Genomic DNA, 22,201 nt, shown 5'->3' with positions numbered 1-22,201 from the left:
TATTTAACATTTTTTACAGAATGCATAACTCATTACACAGCTATTTGGAATAAAGTTATTCTGATTGGTCAAGTATTTCTGGATATTGTCTGTTATCCATGGCAACACTGTATAACTGACCACTCATCTGTGCTTGTCTTCTGTCTCAGCTTTTTCCCTTATTTCAACCCATCATTTCAGAGACCATTTGGAAGTTTGCTGAGGCCCTCTAGGGGACCACGGCCCCCAGGTTGAGAACCATTGCATTAAATTGTCTAAGATTTACCCATAACAGATACTTTTGGAAAATGTGGCTGTGGCCATTCTGAGCATATGCCTGTTTATTTCATTCTTTGAAAGTTTGAAAGCTTTTTCAGCTTGCCAAAAACTGTAAGGTAATTTGTAAGCCTTTAAAACGGGATCCAATGATTGTGTGCACTTTTCACGTCCAAAACATCTAGACACATAGAAATTATAATGACTTGCTGTGTTTCTCACAAATAAACACCTTATAATTGCAATATCAGTTTTGCATATTTTAATGAAGGAACGGTCAAATAGGCTCTTGATTGACAGGTGGAAATCTGATCCGGCGGAGGACAGTGGCAGCCAATGGGAAGCTGGGCGCCGGCTGTTTCTGAAGGGAGGCCCCTGGAGCAGCAGGCAGCGCGTGTGAGCGCGGAGGAGAGACACGAGAGCGCTTTTCTCATTCAGTCCGGCGACACATCCATGCACGAATGCGGTGCGTTTACTGGGGTGAGTGCAAGCTTTAAGTTCACCTTCGACGCTTCAGTAAAACGTAACTAGAAACAGCAAAAAAAAAAGAGTTTCCAAAAGTCCAGTCCCTTCGGAGGATCGGCTCACCGCGTTACGCACGCACAGACCGCAACATATTTACATTAGGATACTTGCAACTTTATCTATAAAGTGTCTCGGATCTGCTGCATTTAATGTCTGTTTCATAATAGTCAGCATGTAGTCGGTCAAATGAAAGATATGTTTATGAATGGAGCCGCTGAATGCGCTCGAGCGCGCAGCAGTTCATGTTCCATCTCCAATAAATCGCTTAAAGTCAGTCTCCTACTTCAAAGGGTGACCGGACGGCGCGCTCAGAGCCCAACCGCTGCAGAATGGACGGACTTTACGACCAACAAGTGCCTTTCATAAGATCTCATGTAAGTCTAATGAAGGTAAATCAGTGCTCTCCATAATTGTAAATATGTATCTGTCATATAAGTGACTGATGAGCAGAATCTGCGTTTTTTAAACCGTAACGTGACAGGTCTGTCATTTGTATGTGTGTGATTCTTCACTTCAGGAAAACTTCTTGACTGATTTCGAAGATATTAATAATCATTGATAGTTTTAAAGTATTCTTTATAATAGCTGTGAATCCTGTTATTGTGTATTAAACTACTTGTATACCAGAATTGTTATATTTTGGACTGTATAAGGTTCCCTATATAATACATTTAAATTGTTTTAAAACAAGGGAAATCCTATTTTTTCACTTTTTCCCTAAGAAAATCATATTTTCAGTTCTGCAGTTTACTTTTTTTTTTTAAATAAAGCATTACTCTTTTATTAGTCACAAATGCATTTTACTCAATTATTGATCAAAGAAATTGTGTTATGATGTAAACGAGAAGTGACATTGTGAAGATTTAAAAAAAAGAAAAGTGTTTAGAACTTTTAAAAAGGTATCATTACCAAACAGCTCCGTTTTTGAGACTTTTTCAAATAAAAATAAATAAATTGTTGACTTTCTAACATGTTGGGTCAGTATAGTAAGTTCAAGACTTATTTAACGTTTTCCTAAAAAAAACAACTCCACTTGAGGGTTGATCAAGGCCATGAGCATATCTAATATAAAACACAGTTTTATATTTCATTTTTAAAGATTTCAAACAAGTCAAAAGTGCCACTAACTAAAGAGTCTCTCATATGTTAGCTGTAAATATGATGTGTTAAGGTGTAGTTGTGTGTTGCATGTCTTTCAAAAACCAACTCAACACACTCCATCTTGAGACAATTGATCTGTTGCTTTCTGCTTAGAATCCTCGGGGAAAGACGTCCAACACGAGACCAGCGAAGGACAGAAAAAGAAAATTCATTAACTCTGACCTGGCGTTGGACACAGAGGGTAAGCACTCAGGTGTGGGTGAAAAAGACAATGTTCATTTCACGCCTTCTTAACATCTCGCAAAATGCAATATCGCTCGTTGCCACCTGCACTCGGGGCTTTAAAATCTCAATCAGCAGCGCTCGCCTCGGTCTTCAGAGGGCTTTGAGACTGGAATCGAGAGGTGCTGAGGGCCAAAACTCATAATTAAAGCTTTGTACCTGTTGTTTCGCCATCTCAAACTCTGCCGTTTTTGTTTTAGAGCTGTTTCAAGATCTCAGCCAACTTCAGGAGACCTGGCTCGCTGAAGGTAAGCTCTGGTCTGTTTACTTCAGTCTCACTCAAGGTTTCTCAGTGGTTGATCAAGCTTTTGTTTTGAAGCTGAAGAAGCGGAGAGAGTGTTGGGGAGGGAGGGGGGGGGGGATTTGGGGGAGGGGAGCAAATATGCCTCAAGTTACAGACCTAATCTGCAGTCCAATTAATGCATCTGTAGCGAAGGCACTTGGTGTGTCATGCATACATTAGTGTTTGAGAAGAGCAGGAGTCTAGGGGGAGACCGAGGAGGTTCTACTTTGAGTGTCATCACAAATTACCAGAAGAACTTGCAGTCTCGCTCACTCTCTTCTCCTTTCGTCCGCTTTTGGCAGGAGCTAAGGCAGACGAGCCACCAACACTGCCACCTCTCTCTCTCGCACGCACGCACACTAGCACACCTTCTCTCCCTCACTCGTTTTCTTTTGCGTATCCCTCTCTTTCTTGTCTGATACTTCTTGTATATTAGGTTTTTCTTTATTTTTGTAACTCTTTTTGTTAAAGAGATGGATTGACGGTAGATCGCTTCAAGAGCTTCAACTTTTAGCACTTCGGTTTTTTCCCCTCAACTTTTTTTTTTTGGGGGTTGTTTTTGGCAATTTTTTGTTTCTCATGGCAAGACATGCTGGTTGTGGTCTAACTCAAACGTGATGCTTCAGGAGTTAAGCGCGAGTGTCTTCTTCCCACCTTGCTTGCAGCACCGACCTTTAGGTTAGTAAATGGTTCACTCTTTAGTTGATTGTTCATTTGTTTGGAAATATTTTAATGTGATAAAAATTTGAAATTTCTTACAGTGTTACGTTAAAAAAAATGTAAATGGCAAACATTTTGATATTAAAAAATTTAATGTTTTTCTTGTCTTCAAAATTTAAAATTTTACATTCCTAACAATACTATGTTAAAATTTTCTAAATGGTAAACTGTCAAATTTGATGTTAAAAATGTGTGTGAATTTTACTCTAAACTGTGATTTTTAGTGGTGCAAATATTACTAAAAAGTATTTTTTCTGGCTGCAAAACGTGAATGATTTTGAAAGGTTTGAACATTATTGAAATGTTGTTGAGAACATTTATACATTTAGAAACCTTAAACTGATTATGTGCATGCAAATTAATTTGAACTGATAAGTTAAATAACTTTTTTTTAGTTTGCTAAAAAAATATAAATATTCATATATAGTTGGCTACAATTATACTGTCATGTTTCCATATTTATCAGAATCTAAACAAGCTTTGTGGGATTTTATTATTGTCGTAAATTTAATATAGGCTGTGAAAAAGTTTAAAATATAATCTGTCATGATAGACATAAGAGCCTTTTGTCTGTTTATTGTAAAAGAGCAGTTTGGTTGCAATTTGTGAAGAAAACAAAAAAAAAACAAAGTAGTTGGACAGCTGAAAATCATGCAAAGCAGTTTATAAAACCGATTCCAGCGCTTTGCATTTGTGAAATCCCAGCTGCCTTTCAGCCGATGGAATGCATTTGCGTGCACTTTGGACAAAAAGAGGAAATGAAGATGAGTGTGTGTCTGTTTTCTGTTAGCGATCGCATTACATCTGGCTCGTGTGACTGAATTTTTGAATGCCACATGAAAGTCCGATTTAATCAAGTATCTTTTTATTTAGTATCATCTGAAATAACTTCATTGAAACATGCTTTAGTACAGCTGCACCACAGGACACTGTTGTGTGCACCGGTCACCTTTTACAACCAAACATCTAAAATAAAAGGAAATAATCTAACATGTAAAATAGGACTTGCCCACCTGCATAAGGAAAGAGAATCTTAATTTTTAATAGACCGCTTTCATATATTCTTTAATATATTTAAAAATGCTTGCAGTATAGTTGTGGATTTTAAAATTAAAAGTACGCTTTAGAACAGATTTTGGACTTTACCGTCCTTGTCGTGAGTTTGATTATGCCAAATCCACCCCAGGGCCTCTAAAAGAATAAGACATGACTTAAATATTTTAGTGTATCCGGCAGGGGAAAAAAAAAAAAGTGTGCAGAGGAAAAAAAAAAAGTAGATATTACAGTGAGGAGTACAGTACAATTCAACCTGTCTTCCATCCATCAGCCGCAGCGCCCAAAGATTCCAGATAAATCGCAGATAGATTTAATATATGACTTCCCGTCCATTAGAACCCAAACGAAGACCTAGCGGTTTCATTTCAGAGATTTATTAGCTCAGGTAATTGGAAAGAAGAGGAAGACGTATGAGCGACGGACTGAATTTCCGGCAGCGTAGACTAAAGAGCTGATGGCTTGTCATTTGACATACATGTGTCATTTTGGCCAGAGACAGCTGACAGTCACTTATTACGTCTAGAAAACTTACAAAAGACTTGATTGAATATGCCATATCAGGATTTAGTTTACTAGTCTTTTTTTGATTTCATAGTGTGACCTTAATCTGATTTCTCTGCATCTTTTCCTCTTTGTTTGCCAGAGAGGTGATTATGAGTCTCTTTATGTAGCTGGATTTGCGCCGTTCACGGCCTGGCGCTGCAGTTTGTGTGTTTTCTGCTCTTCTCTTTTTTTCTTTAACTGGTGGACATGCTCCAACACCTTAGCTAGCCTCAGGAGTGGTGCTGGGATCAGCTGTCCCATTCACAGGTTGACTCATTCACCCTGCTGAGAGTACTGGCTGCTGCTCAGTCTCTCCCTTCCTCTCACCTTTTCTCTCTTTAACTGATGTTTACTAAAGCTACCTTTCTGACTCCTAATGCACTTGTTCATTCTCTTCTTATCTGGTGAGGGGATTGTTTAATATTTCTTTGATTGTGTTTGCTTTGGAACCAGCCAGAGAAATGGTGGTGCTATTTTTTGTTGAGTTCAACTGGTTGTGCTCGACTTGCCTTTTCAAAACACTGACAAATACTGTAACGATAAATTGGTCCTGATTACCGTACAACTATATGGAATTGTATGCTATACAGATTGAATTTGAAGTTATAGAACAGGGGCTAGTTATCACACTTTTTACTCGAGTGAATATTTTTTAGCGCGGGTTTATTTATGAAAGTCAATTTCTGCATATATTCTCACACACACATTTATATTTATTATATATTTCTATTTTAACCATTATTGCCCAGCAACAAAAGATACAGGTAATTAAATACATGTGGGCCTTTGTGGGGTAAGATGTCACAGAAAAACCTGTAATTAAGCATTTTTTGCAAAATTTTAAACAGTAAAATAAATATGAAACAATAATTTTTGAAAGAGCAAAAATGTAAAAAGTAACACAAAATAAAATATCAAACCATTGCTTTGGCCACAAAATATTGTTTTAAAAAATATATTTTATTTATATGATTTACAGCACATATGGCAACTTGCCATGATCTGACATATATATTAAAAAATATATATTGAATTTTAACTTTTCAGTTATAATGTATCTTCATTATATAGTTGTCTTTTGTTTAAATTAGATTTTTGACTTAAAAACCTGAAAAAGTACTAAGATAAAAGCCTTATGACATCTACTCTGAAAATAATTAGGTGTTTTTACTCAGAAATTGTTATTAAATTTCGCAAATAATTTCAAAGAAACAGCAAGTAGTGAAATTTCAAAGTAGAAAGACAGATTTGATTGTGAAATATGCTCCCATAAAGTTTTTTTTTTTCAGTTAAAAATTTTCCCATCTTGCCATCAGATATGAATACATTACAATTTACACAGACATGAGAAAACACTCCCATTTCCAAAAGCACAGCCGAAAAGCCAAGTAGTCGAGCGAAACTTGTTGCCTTACACAAAGCAAATGTGGATTTGTGCGTGTTGCGACTTGTTACTGTTGTTGTGAAAATGAAAATCCAATTTTAGCGCAGAGGAACAAATGTGCTAATAGCCCCGTGCAGCGAGGTCTCGTGCTCTCCTCCGCCACGGTGCGCCTTTGTGTCGAGCTGAACAAGCAATAAACAACAGAAGTCTTACAAGAGTGCAAACGCATGTGATATAAACATGAATGTGCTTAACTGAGCTCCGTATGAAGGCTTCATTATTTTAGCATTAGCTACGAGAGAGGGAAATGTAGGGGAACGTGCTCTGTTTGGACGGCAGCCGTCGCGGCAGGTACAGGTGCATTCACCAGTGGGGATGTGTCCCAATTAGACAGTGTGAACAATAGGTGTTTTCTCGCTGCATGGCTAGCCTTATGAAGACGCTGTGTAAAGCACATTTGATCACAAGGCAAGGTGTTTTTCCTTTGGTTGCCTGGTTTGTTTTATTTCGTTTTTTCATTCTCAGACTATTTTAAGACACAATTATGTCAAGACGGATAAGGGATGCATTTCACACGCAAGAGCCTGCTTTGTCCAACAAATTAAGTTGAAATTAAATTACTGGCATAATTAGAGGATATGTTTCTGGTTTAAACCAATAAATGTCTTTATGGGTTGGCCTGAGAATTTCAAATCATTAGTGTTTCAATTACAGAGGATTATTAGAGGAAATAACTCATTAAAGTGATTATTAGAGTAGAGATTGTGTTAGAATGACTTGTGGAATCCTAATATAATAATTCTGAAAGAAAAATGTTTATTTACCCTTTTCTCTCTTATTTTTCTCCCAGCTCAAGTTCCTGACAATGATGAGCAGTTTGTTCCAGACTTTCAGAGTGAAAACTGTAAGTGTGAACTTTTACTGTGGCTCTACAAAATAACAGCTTATATTTTGCAAAGCGACTTCTGACTCTAAAAGAAGCTCAGATTTGATGATTTCGTGTGAAATTTTTCCAAACGCAGCTCGCGTTTGTGACATGTTGTCGTTCGCCGCTGTTGTTTATGTGAATAAACAGAGGGAGAGCGCGAGCGGCGTGTGTTCTCTAGGTTGTGTACCTTCTCAGCGAGTGCAGCCAGAAGCAATAGGCCTTTAAATGGGCATAGGAAGTAAAGTTGGCGCGCAGTGGTCGTGGCAGAGCCGGTGCCAGTGTCGGAAGTGGCATGGACTGAATGAGGCACAGTAGGGAGCGAGTCCAGCTTATGTCTTAAAGAGGAGCCAAAACAGACTCTGCTACTGAGGATGTAGGGGAGAAGAAAGGGGGGCTTTGTCTTTCTAGAGAACTCAAGCTCATCAGGCAAATAAAATATACTAGTGTTTGCTGATAATGGGCTATTGTCCTGTATCCCTTCCCTAGACTCTATTGTGAGCGTAGGCCGTGACAAAAGAGGAGTGAAATGTCACTAAAGGAAGCCTTTTTTGGTGTCGATATTTTCAAAGTAAAGATTTTTCCATTCCAAATGTATTTTTAAGCAAAAATGATGGAACTGCAGGGTGTTAGTTGGTGTTGTCGGCAGGATAGTGGAGGAGAGGTGGGACAGGCAGATGGAGGTAGAGCGAGGGCATGGCGGTTGGGCTCTTGAACGGGCATCCTGGCCCTCCCATATGGGTCTGAGTCGACAATGCCAGTAGATCACTTCCGTTTCATGTGGTCCATTCCCACAAAACACCTCGAAATGGGATTTACAGGGATAACACAGCCAGAAAATACACCTCTCAAACTGCTGCTGCGCACAAGACGTGTGTGGCCTGATAAACTGGTTGTTTGTGAAATTATTTTTGTCATTTAAAGATTTGTAATATATATGTTGTTTACTTTTACCATTTAAAAGTCATTTTCAAGGAATTCATATTTTTAACTAGCAAGCATGCATTACATTGACCAAAAGTGACAGTAAATATGCAAAGAAATTATTTTAAGTAAATTAAAAATAGTTATTTTGAACTTTCTATTCATCAAGAAATCCTGGAGTGTTTGAAACATCAACGATAATAAGAAATTGAGCACCAAATCAGCATACTTTGTTTCTGAATGATCATGTGACACTGAGTAATGCTGGCTGCTGAAAATTCAGTTTTGCCATCACAGGAATAAATTACATTTTAAAATATGTTAATATATTACTGTTTTACTGTATTTTTGATCAAGTAAATGCAGCCTTGGTGAGCGTAAGTGCATAATTTCTTTTTTTTTGAATGGTAGTGTATATATTTTTTTTCTTTTAAATGCCTTTGTAATTGTTAAGAGAATTGGTGGTGGTACTGTAAAAGATCAGTTTAAAACACTAGTATAATAGTGATTTGTGGCTGGGGAAGTGTGATCAAACAGTGATTATATTTTAGTTATTTGCCCTTTTGTAAAGGCCATCGTAATTTAAGCCCAGTGTTTAAGAAGAAGGTGTGACTGAATCTATTATCAGCGAGTAACAGTCAGCGAAGAGGTGAGAGTGAGAAAGAGAGAAGGGTGAGAAAACGCACAACCATCAGCACAGAAAAAAAAAAAACCAGTATGACACTTAGAAACAGTCATGGTTTTTACCCAAATGCACTTTTATGTAACACATGGAGCAGCGAAAATGCTGTTCGGTAGCATATGAATGGACTTTTGCCAGAGAAAAGACTATTGATTTATGAAAATGAAATCTATTAGAGCACAGCTTTAAGGAAAGAAATGTAACATTTTGAGGAATGGAACATGAATGTTTAGTGAACGTCATAACAGTGGAAATAATTTGTGAATATTTTGCATAACAAGTTAAGATTCAGAAATGAATATTTTGCTGTATTCAAGATGTTCTTTTGATTTTATAAGAGCTCTTTATTTTAGTCAATTAAATCAAATGTTTTTAATTTTTTTTGAAGGTGTTGCCCACTTCAATTGACATCTGACGTACTCTGGGGCTTTTAAATGCATCTCATAAATTGCAAGGACACAAAAAATTCAAAGTAAATGTCATAAACGACTTCTTGAAAATGTTGTCCATTAACACCAATCAATGAACGTGGAATTGTTGCAATCCTGGAATGACATCCTGCACGTATGATGTCCTGTGATGCTAACAGATTTTGTATTGATTCGTTTACTCATATTACTTTGCGTAAAATCAATTATGCCATTTTTTCTCTTCGTCTGTCTACGCGCTTCTTAATATGATCCGTCAAGAAGTCTTCTCAAGTATAAATTATTCATCCATACTGCTACTTTTAGAATCCACTATCATGAACAACGACACATCCTAACAAGACCATTTAAAATTTCAGAAGACTGCCAAATAAATGACGTTTTTTTGCTTTAGACATTGATATTTTTATTCTTAACTTTGAGATTACACCAGCTTAATCAAATAAATGAAGTACTTTCTATTTATGCTTTTATTCTTCTTCCCTTTTTTCATGTTTTCAAAGATTACCTTTAGAAGCAGAAATGTTTAAATACATTAATAACACTTCTTCTTGACAACAGCTGTCATTCAAATTACTGAATGTAAAAAATCTCATTTCTGTGTGCTAATGAAAAACAATACTGAATTTACTTAAATGTGCATTTAAAGATATTTTTAATGGAATTTGGTTACTGAATTGATGCGGATTTATATTTAAAAAGTACTTTATTACATATCCATCTGTCCTTGTTTATGTGAGTTGCAAGAAACCTTTGCTGAAAACACAAACTTTTTGCATGCAAAAAGAAATCTAATGATTTTTGGTGAATGCATTAAAAATGTTAACGCTGTAAAGTCTTCTCAACTTCATCTGCAGATGCCTTGTGTGAGTGAGAGACTGATTGTAGCTTAAAGTGACACTAATGAATATAGTGAGGATCTTGGTGTTAAACATCTATACGTTTGTCTCTTCCTCAGTGGCGTTCCACGGGCTGCAGTTGAGGATAAAGAGAGAGCCCCACAGTCCGTGTACTGATCTGGGCTCAGCCTGCAGTCAGGAGAGGCCCTTCAGAATCCACTATGGGGAGAAGTGCCTGTATAACATCAGGTAGCGTTCACAGAATCCCACATAAAATAATCAAATCTTGTATATGACACTAAATGATTGTACAACTTACATGCATCAAGTGTTATAAGAAAATACCGGTAGTAACGAGACGAACGCTAGACATGCTAGACTGCGACGTCTGTGTGAAACCATAAGTGTTTTTGCACCAAAGCAGTGAAAATCAACTCTAAACTTTATACTTTTAGCTGTCAGAGAGACTCTAACATCACATATTTTGGTTAGCAGATCCAGCCTCAGCATCTGGAGTGAGAGAGTTAAGTGATAAATGGGCCGAATATGTCTACATACATTTGCAATAACGCTACCGTTTAACAAACTATTTTTACCTATTATTTGTCAATTTAGGGTGTGTTATTTTCTTAATTACAGATGTTTTGTGAAAAAAGCCTAATTTCTGAATGCAAATGTTGGGTTTGTTAATCACGCTGCTCGTGACGCTGAATTTTCAGGGCTTCGCATAAAGCACAAATTCACCTCCGACACTAAGGTGTTACAGTGGGTGTGTGTTTCACCTTTTATATGTGACTAAAGGCTGAATAAAAGCACAGACGTTCATTTGACAGAACAGCCCTAAAGCAGATGGGGTCTTGGCATAGATGTGACTTTTCAGCCTGAGCCAAGAATAGTCATAAAGATTTATGGAGGAAAAAAAGCACAATAATAATAGTTTTCCTTTAGTTATTTACTCAAAGGCAACTGTACAGCAGGTGCTGTTCGAAATGATTTGAATGAGATCCACCTGAAATTGGAAAGGGGGAAGAAAACACCGAAAAAAAAAAGAAAAACAAGAAATTACACTACGGTGCATTAAGTGCAATAAATGGCTTTTCCACTTGGACAAGCGTCTACGGCAAACACGGTTGCTTGGTTACAGTCATCTTCCTATTGATTTGATTTTAAATTTATGACATTTCACTTGGATGTTTTATTTCGCTGGAGGAGCCGACCTGCCCTCGTGTTGCAGATGGCACTCAAGCTGAACCAATAACCTCTGTGATAATGATGTTCTCTTCAGAGGTGCTTTGGAGATTGTCAAGCCCCATAGAAGCCTGTTCCTTCCTTGTCTTTTAATGTTTCTGAATGGAGTGTAATTGCGTTAAGGTTCATATCTGACAAGATATCAGATGGTTTCTCTCTGGTACCTTGTCAATTGTGGCATGTGAGGGGTGGAGAGCTAGTAGAGCTGGATGGATAAAAGATAGATGTGGGGAATTGTGGGATTTTTTGTTAGATTATGGAACTATGTGAACAATTCCTGCATGTAAGAGGTCAAAATTTTATTATGTGTGTGTGTGTATACACTATTGTTCAAAATTCTGGTGTCAGCAAGATTTTGTTTTGTTTTTTTACAAATTTTTTAATGCTGCTTTTTTTGAACATTCTATTCATGAGAGAATCCTGAAAAAATAAAAACAATGGTTTCCACAAAAATATTAAGCAACGCTGTTTTCAACATTGATAATAAAAATGTTTCTTGAGCAGCAAATCAGCTGAAGGATTAGAAGGATTTCTAAAGAATCATGTGACACTGAAGACTGGAGTCATGATGCTGAAGCATCAGCTTTGCATCACAGGAATAAACCACAGTTTGAAATATATTAAAATAGAAAACAGTTATTTTAAATTGTAATAATATTTCACAATATTACAGCATTTACTGTATTAAATCCAGACTTGGTTAACATAAGAGACTGACCCAAAACTTTTAAGCAATAAATTAAAATGATATTTGACTAAATATTCTATGTTTATTTGAATTATAATTTATTATTGTTGTCATTATTGCATAAATTATAATTGTAATACCTTTAGTCTTATGAATATTGTTTTCACAATGGTGCAACATAAATAAATAAAATGTCATTGAATCTGCTGTTATACATATTTTTTATTTTTATTTTTTAATTAATTTTCCCCTTTAAAAACATGTAATTCAAAAGATATAAAAATATATTGAAAAAAATCATTTTTGAAATACCAGTTTAGCATGCATTATACAGTAGGCTATGCTGCAGACAAAAAGCTTTAGCGTTTATGTTTTTTTAATTCTCCAGCAATAAAGTCGAGCACAGTCTCATAATAATCTCAGTAGCCTGAAAGGCCCTCCGGAAAGACTAACTTAAACTGCTCTTGTTCCCTGGTGTCTCCAGTGCCTACGAGCAGAAGCATCCCTCGGGAATGAAGGCCTCCAGCCCAGTGTCTACCCCCTGCAGCACGCCTGTGTCCCCTGGCCAGCATGTGTCTCCCACTGCCGCCCCCACCCCGAAACCAGACAGGACGTACCCTCACCTCGCACCCCCCCAGCCCCTCCCTGACAGCGCTTACCCCATGGACCACAGGTACTGACAATTACCAAAACACTAGATAGATAGATAGATAGATAGATAGATAGATAGATAGATAGATAGATAGATAGATAGATAGATAGATAGATAGATAGATAGATAGATAGATAGATAGATATCATGCGTGATACTTATTCTAGTCAGTGTTTTGTTCAGATTTCGGCGGCAGTTGTCGGAGCCGTGTCATTCGTTCCCCTCTCCTTCGATGTCGCGGGACGGACGGCCCATGTATCACAGACAGATGTCAGAACCCAGCATCCCCTTCCCTCCTCAGGGGTTCAAACAGGAGTACGGCGACCCCCTCTTCGAACATCCGGCCATGGTGGGGGCACCGCTCCCCCAGACGTACCCGCACTCCATGATGATCAAACAAGAGCCTCGCGACTTCACCTACGACTCAGGTGAGTTTCATTTCTATGCATTTACATGTCTGCTAGTATACTGACAGAGCAGTAAATTGGTCGATTTGTAACATTTACACAAAATATTAGGCCAAGCAACTGTTTTCAACATTGATAATAGAATAAATGTTTATTGAGCTCCAAGTCAGCATATTAGAATGATTTCTAAAGGATCATATGACACTGAAGACTGGAGTAATGATGCTGAAAATTCAGCTTTTTAAAATATATTACAATAGAAAACCGTTTAAATTGTACTAATATTTCACAATATTACTGTATTTTGTGCAAATAAATGCAACCTCTTTCAAAAACATGGAAACACCCTAAAGTTTAAATAATTAAACAGAAAAATAAATAAATAGAATAGAATAAATAAGGAATTTTTTTAATAAATAAAGCATGATTTATAAGGATATGGAGACAGTATGTACTTCACTAAACTAACAGGAAACAATCTGAAGATAATTTTTCTTTTGGGTACTCATACAGCCAGATAGCAACTTTATTAGGGACTGGGAGATTGATAGAATTAGCGTGTTATTAGGAAATTTGGGCCTGATCTCATTTCCTGAGGGCCTGGCTAGGAAGGAGAGGGGCCCCTAATCTCTCCCCCAGGGACCCCCAGGCTGTCGGCCCAGCTCTGGCATGAATGAAGAGGCTTTTGGTTTTCATTCATAAAAATGGAGGTGGAAGCAGCCGCCTGTCAGGAAAGAACGCAGCGCTGCTTCTCAGCTGTTTCCTGTTGATTATGTGAATCTCTAAAATATAACCTGAGGATAATAGCAGTAATACTGGGGTCTTTTCTGTTTACTTAATGTCGAAGCAAATACAAATCTAATTTTATTATATTTTTAAACAAAATATTTGTATTATTATTTTGAAATTAGCATTTACAACAGACCATTAGTTTGTTATACTTATGCTTTAGTCCAGTATGTGTTCATCTTGAACTATTACTAACAATATAAAAGTTATTCTTACATTTACTTTTTTTTTTTTTACATTTTTTTTTTTACATTTTTTAATTAAATTTTATTATTATTATTATTTTAAAATGAATGTTTACAACAGATACTGTGACAGTTCCTAAATAATTGTTAGTGGTATTTAAAAAATGTAAGATATTTTTGCAGGTACATACAGTACATTAACTTTTACATTGTATGTTTGTTGATATTATTATCTATAACATATTGTCCAATTATTATCTATAAAATTAGACACACTAAAAGCTAACAAATGAAGTGATGAGAGCTTCTTGAGTGTGTGTGATTTGTCTGCATTGGTTCTTTACATCAGTGGAGGAGATCATTGACATGTTTTGCATCCCCTCCCAGCCATTTAGAAGAATTTATTCTGCCTCATAAAGGAGCTTGTTTGTTGTGAGCTGTGTAAGGACTGGGCAGTCAGCGGCTAATTTAATCAGCGGTAATTTCCTCGACAGGCCCATTACTTGAATGAAACTCTGAGAGATCTTTATAGGTCCAAATGAACAGGGTTAGATGTTTTATGGAGCATTCACTTAAGCTGTCTTGCTTTGCTTTGATTGAATCACAGCTCCAACAAACAACATGTCTGATGCGGAGCACAAGGCGTCCGCTGCGGTTAATCCTCACAAATCTGTTGTCCATAATGTTTTAACCTACTCTTTTGAATATTAAGGGATGTTGTCATGGGGATTTTTTTCCCATTGTCATTGTAATAGTAAGCAAATAAATAAATACATATAAATATAAGTTTTAGTTTTCAGCTGAACCCATGCATAATTAAATGCTTTTTTTTTTGTTTTGTTATCCTTTTTCAGAAGTGCCTAGCTGTCACTCTGTATATCTTAGACAAGAAGGATATCTGGCCCACAATAACAGAGCAGAGGGTAACTATCCACACAGTATATTTTTGATCTTATATGGGTATTTTATTATTTAAAATGTCTATGCATAAAGTCATATTATAACAATATCTCAATGTCTTTATTCAATAGGATGTATGTTCGACAAAGTTGCAAGGCACTTCTATGATGACACTTGCGTGGTACCAGAGAAGGTCGAAAGTATGTATTTATTCATTTACTTATATTTATGTGCTTAGTTAAATATTATTTATCAAATAATAAGTTGACTCTTTACTGTACAGTCATCTAGAGACTTGAATACTGTATGAGCTGCGCCATTGCTTTACTTTTTATTTATTTTTAATTTTTTTGCCCAGTTTCACCATGATGATGTCTCACCCATAGGCATTATAGGATTAGGCTATGTGAGCTAACGTCTTTTTGTAATTTTTCCTCCCACAGATGAGATAAAGCAGGAGGCAGGGCTGTACCGTGAAGGCCCGACTTATCAGAGACGAGGCTCCCTGCAGCTCTGGCAGTTTTTGGTGGCCCTATTGGATGACCCCTCAAACTCACACTTCATTGCGTGGACAGGCCGAGGCATGGAGTTTAAACTCATTGAGCCCGAGGAGGTACTAACTAGCCTTATTATTACATTTTTCAACCAAGATTTTATCTGTATGTGGTGTGCATTAGGAATATTTTATTTTATCTGTATGTGGTGTGCTTTATTAATAATATTAAAGTAACTAAAATAAGTAATTTATTATAAAAATTTAACCCCCTATAAAACCTGACATGAATTTTCTTTTTTTCTTTTTTAAATGGATATTAAAATTTTTTTTATTTTTAATAAAAAAAAAAATTTTTATGCACAGGAGTTTTTTGCTGAATATCATATTTGATACTGCAGGCTTTTATGGTTCATATATTACGATATAAGAGAATATGGAGCTCATATTTGGGGAAAAATAAAACAGAGGCCCAAACTGAGCGAAAATGTGCTACAGTTGCTTTTCAGCAGTTTTAATCATGCTGATAATTTAAAGGCTTTTAAATTTTGTGCATCAAATATGATATGGCTATATTATAGGGTTAAAATCATTTTAGGGCATGATATATTGCTTAATTGCATCATTATCTGATTATCTTTACTAAATTTAATGTATCTCCATGCTATATGCAAGTTTTGCTTCCTAGCGAGTCTCTTTATTTGTGACCCTGTACCACAAAACCAGTCATAAGGGTCAATTTTTCAAAATTGAGATTTATATAACATTTGAAAGCTGAATAAATAAGTTTTCCATTGATGTATGGTTTGTTAGGATAGGACAATATTTGGCTGAGATACAACTATTTGAAAATCTGGAATCTGAGGGTGCAAAAAAATCAAAATATTGAGAAAAACACCTTTAAAGTTGTTCAAATGAAGTTCTTAGCAATGCATATTACTAAACAAAAATTAAGTTTTGATATATTTACAGTAGGAAATTTACAAAATATCTTCATGGAACATGATCATTACTTAATATCCTAATGATTTTTGGCATAAAAGAAATATCAATAATTTTGACCCATACAGTGTATTTTTGCCTATTTCTACAAATACACCCCAGCGACTTAAGACTGGTTTTGTGGTCCATTTGTTTGTTCAAAAGTGCCTGTCATGTCCATCCAAAAAAATTAAGTATTTCAACATGTCGACTCTCCAAAAAGTCAGAAGTGTTTAGAAAGCACGGACAGAGGTGTGTTTGTGTAAAGTGTCGGCAACAGTGGGATTTGTTAGGCCTGTGTGTGTGTGTGTGTACTGGCGTTGGTCCACAGGACAGCTGTAGGGAACAGGGGAGTCATTCATGCCTTCAGGTGACTGTGGGCTGTTGGGATTGTCTGGGCGGGTGCAAGGCGTGAATGAGCCGCAGTAGAGTGAAAAAGGCCCACAGCGCCGGGTTCTGGGAGAGTGATGGGAGGGAGATTTGAAAAGGAGGGGGGCACAGGTGGGTGGTCGTGCGGACAGGTGCAGGAACATCTGCCACAATCTGCTGTTCCTAATGAACACATCTCTGACTAGAGGTATGAGTACACGACTGTGGCCAATGAAAGGATTCCGACTTGTATTTCACTCCTGACAGGGTTTAGCTGCAGACATATCAATGCTTTGTTTTTGGGGAGGGCCCTTGTGTGAGATGGTTTAAGTCAAGTCACCTTTATTTATATAGCGCTTTTATCAATACAGATTGTGTCGAAGCACTTAACAGTATCAGATTGGAGGATAGAGTGTCAGTATTGTATAATAATAAGATTAAACACTCAATTTTCAGTTAAAGGAATTTCATTATTGAATTCAGTGATGTCATTGTCTAGCTCAGTTTAGTTAAATAGTATCTGAGAAATCAAATTGACGATAATCACTAGAAATGAAGTGTCCCCAACTGAGCAAGCCAGAGGCAAGTTTAGTGAGTGTTAGGTCTTATTTTTGTGTAATGTTTGAGAGAACCTTATGTATTTTTGCACTACGTCATTTGTAACAACATATTCTCTTTGCTTCGAAGGTGGCGCGACGTTGGGGAATTCAAAAGAATCGGCCTGCCATGAACTACGACAAGCTTAGCAGATCGTTGCGCTATTACTATGAGAAAGGCATCATGCAAAAGGTAATACAGGCTTCTGATACACCATGAAACACATCACAACTAGTTTTTATACTTTCAAAATACTGTCCTTTTTCCATATATTGATTTTTCATAATAAGTTACTTTTTAATGATGCTAATGACTGTTTTAAAGCTCATATGCTAATAGGAAAATGTTATGCTCAGCTGCAGTGCTAAAGTCTGAATACACTATCGTTCAAAAGGATGCCAGTAAGGACATTTATAATGTTACAAATGACTTATCATGGTTTATATGCTGTAAAACATATAAAACAATTTTCATTTTTAATTGCTTTTATAAATATATAAAACTATTTTAAATTGCAATAATATTTAAAAATATTACTGTTTTTACTTTTTTATATACAATAAATGAAGAATTGGTGAGGCTTTTTAAAGACATTTAAAAAAACACCTTTTTAAACTATAAGTTTAAATTGTAGGATATTTTAAGCAAAAAATAATAATTTATGGTGAACAATAAGACATCAAAATTTGGACTTGAATGTAGTGAAAATTCTTGTTTTTTGACATGTTATTGTTCTATATATTTTTTTTTCTAATTTTTGTGTAATTGTTAAACGTCATTTTTATGACCTCATCTTATTAAAAAATGTCAAGGAATATTTTTGTAAGAATGTTTCACACTAAATGACTGTAAAGGGATAGTTAACCCAAAAATGAAAATTCTGTCATTAATTACTCACCCTCACGTCGTTCCAAACCCATTCCAAAGACCTTTGTTCATCTTCGGAACACAAAGATATTTTTGATGAACTCTGAGAGCTCTCTGACCCTCCATAGACAGCAAGGGTACTAGCATGATCAAGGCACAGAAATGTAGTAAGGACATCGTTAAAATAGTCCATGTGACATCAATAGTTCAACCGTAATTTTACAAAGCAACGAGAATATTTTGTGTGCAAAGAAAACAACTTTATTCAACAATTCTTCTCCTCTGCGTCACCCTAGTGCCATTTTGAAGAGTATCATGACGCATACGCGATTGCTGCTGATATAGAACACGCATGCGCTGTGCCTTTTTTACATTCAGAGGAAATCATGGAAAAAAAAACACGGAAAAAGTAAAAATCTGATTTAAAAAAATTTTTAAAAGACTTCCCAAAAACACTTTTAATGTAAATTATTATAAAAAAAAAACATTGTCCTTGCACTGTTGAAATGTATAGTAATATTCTGGTTTCTTGACTCAAAGGTGGCAGGCGAAAGATACGTGTATAAGTTTGTCTGTGACCCCGAGGCTTTGTTCTCCATGGCCTTCCCTGACAATCAGCGTCCGGTGCTGAAGACCGACCTGGAGCGGCAGATCAACGAGGAAGACACAGTGCCGTTATCACACTTCGATGAGAACATGGCGTACATTCAAGAGGGCGGCTACTGCAATCCACACCCGTACAACGAGGGCTACGTCTACTGAAAACTGCAACCGGCCGTTGGAAAACAAAACAAAAAACTTTCAGACTTGTCCCTCATTTCCTTCAGTCATTCCCCAGGACAAAAGAGAGCACTTTATGGACAGAGGATGATGGCAGTGTGTAAACCTACAAACGTACTGGTGTAGTTACGTTAGATGCTCCTTTAGTGTTTTTTGTTGCTATTGAAGGGGATGGGGTGTTTCAGCATGCCGTTTTCTCAAAGTGAAAGACTTTTGAGGGCAAATGGGCTCTCTTCGGACAGATGTTTTGAACTATTTAGACAGGTTAGAGTCTGGAGCACGTGAGTGGAAAAATCCCAACCTCTTTTACCATTGAAACTCTTGGATTGTTTGTGGAGCGCTTTGTTATTTTCGCACATTTTCACAGCATTTGTTCTCTTGGTGTCAAACTGAGTAAATAATACATTGTATTACTATGGAAATAAAATCCTTCAAACTCTCCATCTCAAAGTGAGCACATATCTGAACTGAGTAAACGGCCCTTATACATCCTTTCTCGCACGTTCAGGACCCATACAGTGATTAATTACTAGCACAGTTACAACGACTGATTCATGTTATTTGTGAAACACTAATATTCAAGTTATACCCGTATATATATTCTCCTATGAATATAATGTCTTAGAGGAGGGAAGATGCAGGTAATTTTCTCAATGAACAACAGATTTTTTCTTAATGAATTAAAGACAAAAAAAAACCCATGACAGCATGATTTTGTAATATTACAGTACATGGTGTTTCAAATACTGCTTTTCGAAATCTATTTAAATGAACATCTGTATACTTCAGTAACAATACAGTAAAATTAACACCGTATTTCACTGAATATGACTTTTTGATCAAAATCGCCAATAGATATCAAATAGTTATCTTCAGACAGGCTTCGCTTGTGTCTATGACATCATTCTTTTAAAACTACATTCTACTATTAGAGTGACAAATTGCTTTTTTATTAGGAAAAAAGTGGATGTTGGTCCATTACTCGCTCCCCATGCCATCATTGAAAATATAAAACATGTACGTATATTCAGGTTAATGCACCTCAATGCTGCTTTTCGTGTAAATCTAGTCACACATGATCAGACGGCAGCTATGCCCTGTACGTTCATTATAATTTTTTCTTCGTTTTTTTTTTACATTGAAAAAAAAAACGTCAGTGTTTATTGAATGTAAAAAATATATACATAATTGCGAAGGGAATGGCAATAGCTACACTTCTGTAATAAAATAGTGTTGAAATACAATTGGGTTGTTTTTTTTGTATGCAAATGTGATTTTTGTCAATCTTGGTCTCCTATTTCAATCATAAAAACAGCCAAGCAAATAATGTTGTTCCTTATAGTTAATGATTTCATTCAGGTTCCAAATCCACAATAAAACTGATAAAAATAGAAGTTATTACTTGAAATGGTTGACCAATTTATTTTTTTGTAATGCTGACTTTTTACTGTATTGATGCTTGCCACTATATATATATATATATATATATATATATATATATATATATACTCTCACAAATTAAATTTACAAGCAAAATGTAACCACTTTAATTTAATTAAATAGCTTCCATTTAGCTTTATCCTTTAATTTGTTGACTTTTTGTACTTTGAAATGTCAACATTTGTTTGGGCGGTGCAGACAAACCGTCATCCTTTATACGCTTCTACAAACACGTCACTACACTACAGTGGTAAACAAGCCTGACAACTGTGTCCCATAATATGAAACACACACTGGGCCAAAGCTGTGGTCAAATTTGGCTGTTAAAACGACCGTCACGGGTTACCAAAAAAGCACAAATGACTGTGGTTTATTCAAACATCTCCCATTAAAATCTCATGCAAAAACTCTCGGTGCTCAAAATATGTGGTGGAATGGTAAGGAAGTGCTCTGGAAAGTGAGTTGAAAAGAGGTAAGGGGAAAAAAGGACCCATGTAAGGCTCGATAATCTCCATGCTAATCTTGTTAAACAAGTCTTTCAATAGGGCTACAGATGTCCTCATTCTGTTATCTCATACGCTGAATTGTTCTCAGGTCTATTTGAATACTCTACGCCCAGAATAGACCGTTTTTATTTGTTTCGAGATGAGCCTGCACTCATTATTTTTTCATAACACTGATTATTTTTGCAGGTTTAATGGTCACCGCTTAGTTTCGAATCTGCGCTTCTACATTTGTGACACCACGACCCATTAAAACCTCTGTAAAATTGCCTTTAACACGCTTTTACCACTTTGAAGCAATAAATCAGCTATAACCTGCAAGCAAATGACTACTAGATCCATTAACAAAGTAGCTCCAGCAGTTTAGCTTGATTCTGTCTGTTTGCTTAGAGTCCTGCTACCATGCTTAGCTTTACAGCAGGCCGTGTTTACTTATGGGAAATGGTTTGTGTTGTCTGAGTGGTTGTGAGACACACTTGTTTGACAAGTGAAATGAGACCAAATGTTCCCCTTGTAGCCGAAACGTCTTTGAAGCGCTGGCTTTTAATATGGCGTGTTTACCTATGAAAAATCTTTATTGGCCCTCAGCCTTTAGCCATCGAAAGCCGTAGCGGTGAACATAAATCATTCACGAGGTAATTCAAGGGAACAACTGCGCTGGAAAGGTGGACTGATATGACGATGACCATTTAAACTGTTTACAGTCACGGAAAATAAACAGCAATTCGAAAAGTGTTAACGCTTGAGCAAATATTTAATATTTGTGTCTGTGATCTCTCATACGCGACCCATTATAGATGCAAGCTGTGCACATTTTAGTGTGCAAATGATTGTTTTCTATTTCAAATCAATTTGAAATGGTTACAGATTCTGGTTTTAAGAAGATATTTAGCACCATTGCATATTATAGAAACACTCTGAACATAGACCTGATTTACACACCTTTGATAATCGTATGTGGCGAGATGATCAAAGATGGGAGTAGTTGCTGCTGACTCTGGAAAGCATCACGGTGTTGGAACAATAATTGATGCTGAGCAGAGACTGAACTCAGGCATTGCCACCGGTTGACACCCATTACATTGTTCGGCGCTGCTCACTTTGCAGGTTCGCAGCAGATAAAAACACAAAAGGGGTCGGGCTTTTGGGAGAGATGTCTGCAAGTACGACAGTGATGAATCGCTCTTGATATGTGCTCAGAAAGCGGTGAAATTGGGTTGTGGCGCCGTGCTATAGCTTTGGGTCACATGCATCCGTGCTGGTTATAATCAGATGCTGGCAGACGGTGGGAGTCTGAAGTTAGTCTGGAACGGGCTTCTGTCTTGATCAAAGTTTTTTTTTTTGGTCTAGTTGCT

General features: G+C 36.6%; 1 protein-coding gene across 1 annotated transcript; it reads left to right on the top strand.

The window, feature by feature from the left end:
• The first annotated feature begins 644 nt into the window (after window positions 1-644).
• Window positions 645-20,139, top strand: etv1 (ETS variant transcription factor 1). The gene is made up of 12 exons (XM_079387087.1): window positions 645-1,154; window positions 2,035-2,122; window positions 2,364-2,411; window positions 7,000-7,053; window positions 10,067-10,196; window positions 12,368-12,556; window positions 12,719-12,963; window positions 14,771-14,839; window positions 14,948-15,016; window positions 15,260-15,429; window positions 17,347-17,448; window positions 18,664-20,139. Exons 1-12 carry the CDS (start codon window positions 1,110-1,112, stop codon window positions 18,883-18,885), a joined length of 1,431 nt encoding a protein of 476 aa, XP_079243213.1. The 5' UTR covers window positions 645-1,109; the 3' UTR covers window positions 18,886-20,139.
• The last annotated feature ends 2,062 nt before the right edge of the window (window positions 20,140-22,201 follow it).

Source organism: Barbus barbus, assembly GCF_936440315.1.
Source record: "Barbus barbus genome assembly, chromosome: 31".
Lineage (NCBI taxonomy): Eukaryota > Metazoa > Chordata > Actinopteri > Cypriniformes > Cyprinidae > Barbus > Barbus barbus.
This window is presented reverse-complemented; position numbering and strand designations above follow the sequence as displayed.

What these genes read in the sequence shown, in the direction of transcription:
- etv1 (XM_079387087.1), top strand. Translation starts at nt 1,110, where the DNA reads ATGGACGGACTTTACGACCAACAAGTGCCTTTCATAAGATCTCAT. An exon ending in CGACTTCACCTACGACTCAG is followed by an intron (nt 12,964 to 14,770) that starts GTGAGTTTCATT and finishes ATCCTTTTTCAG; the next exon opens with AAGTGCCTAGCTGTCACTCT. An exon ending in AGAAAGGCATCATGCAAAAG is followed by an intron (nt 17,449 to 18,663) that starts GTAATACAGGCT and finishes CTTGACTCAAAG; the next exon opens with GTGGCAGGCGAAAGATACGT.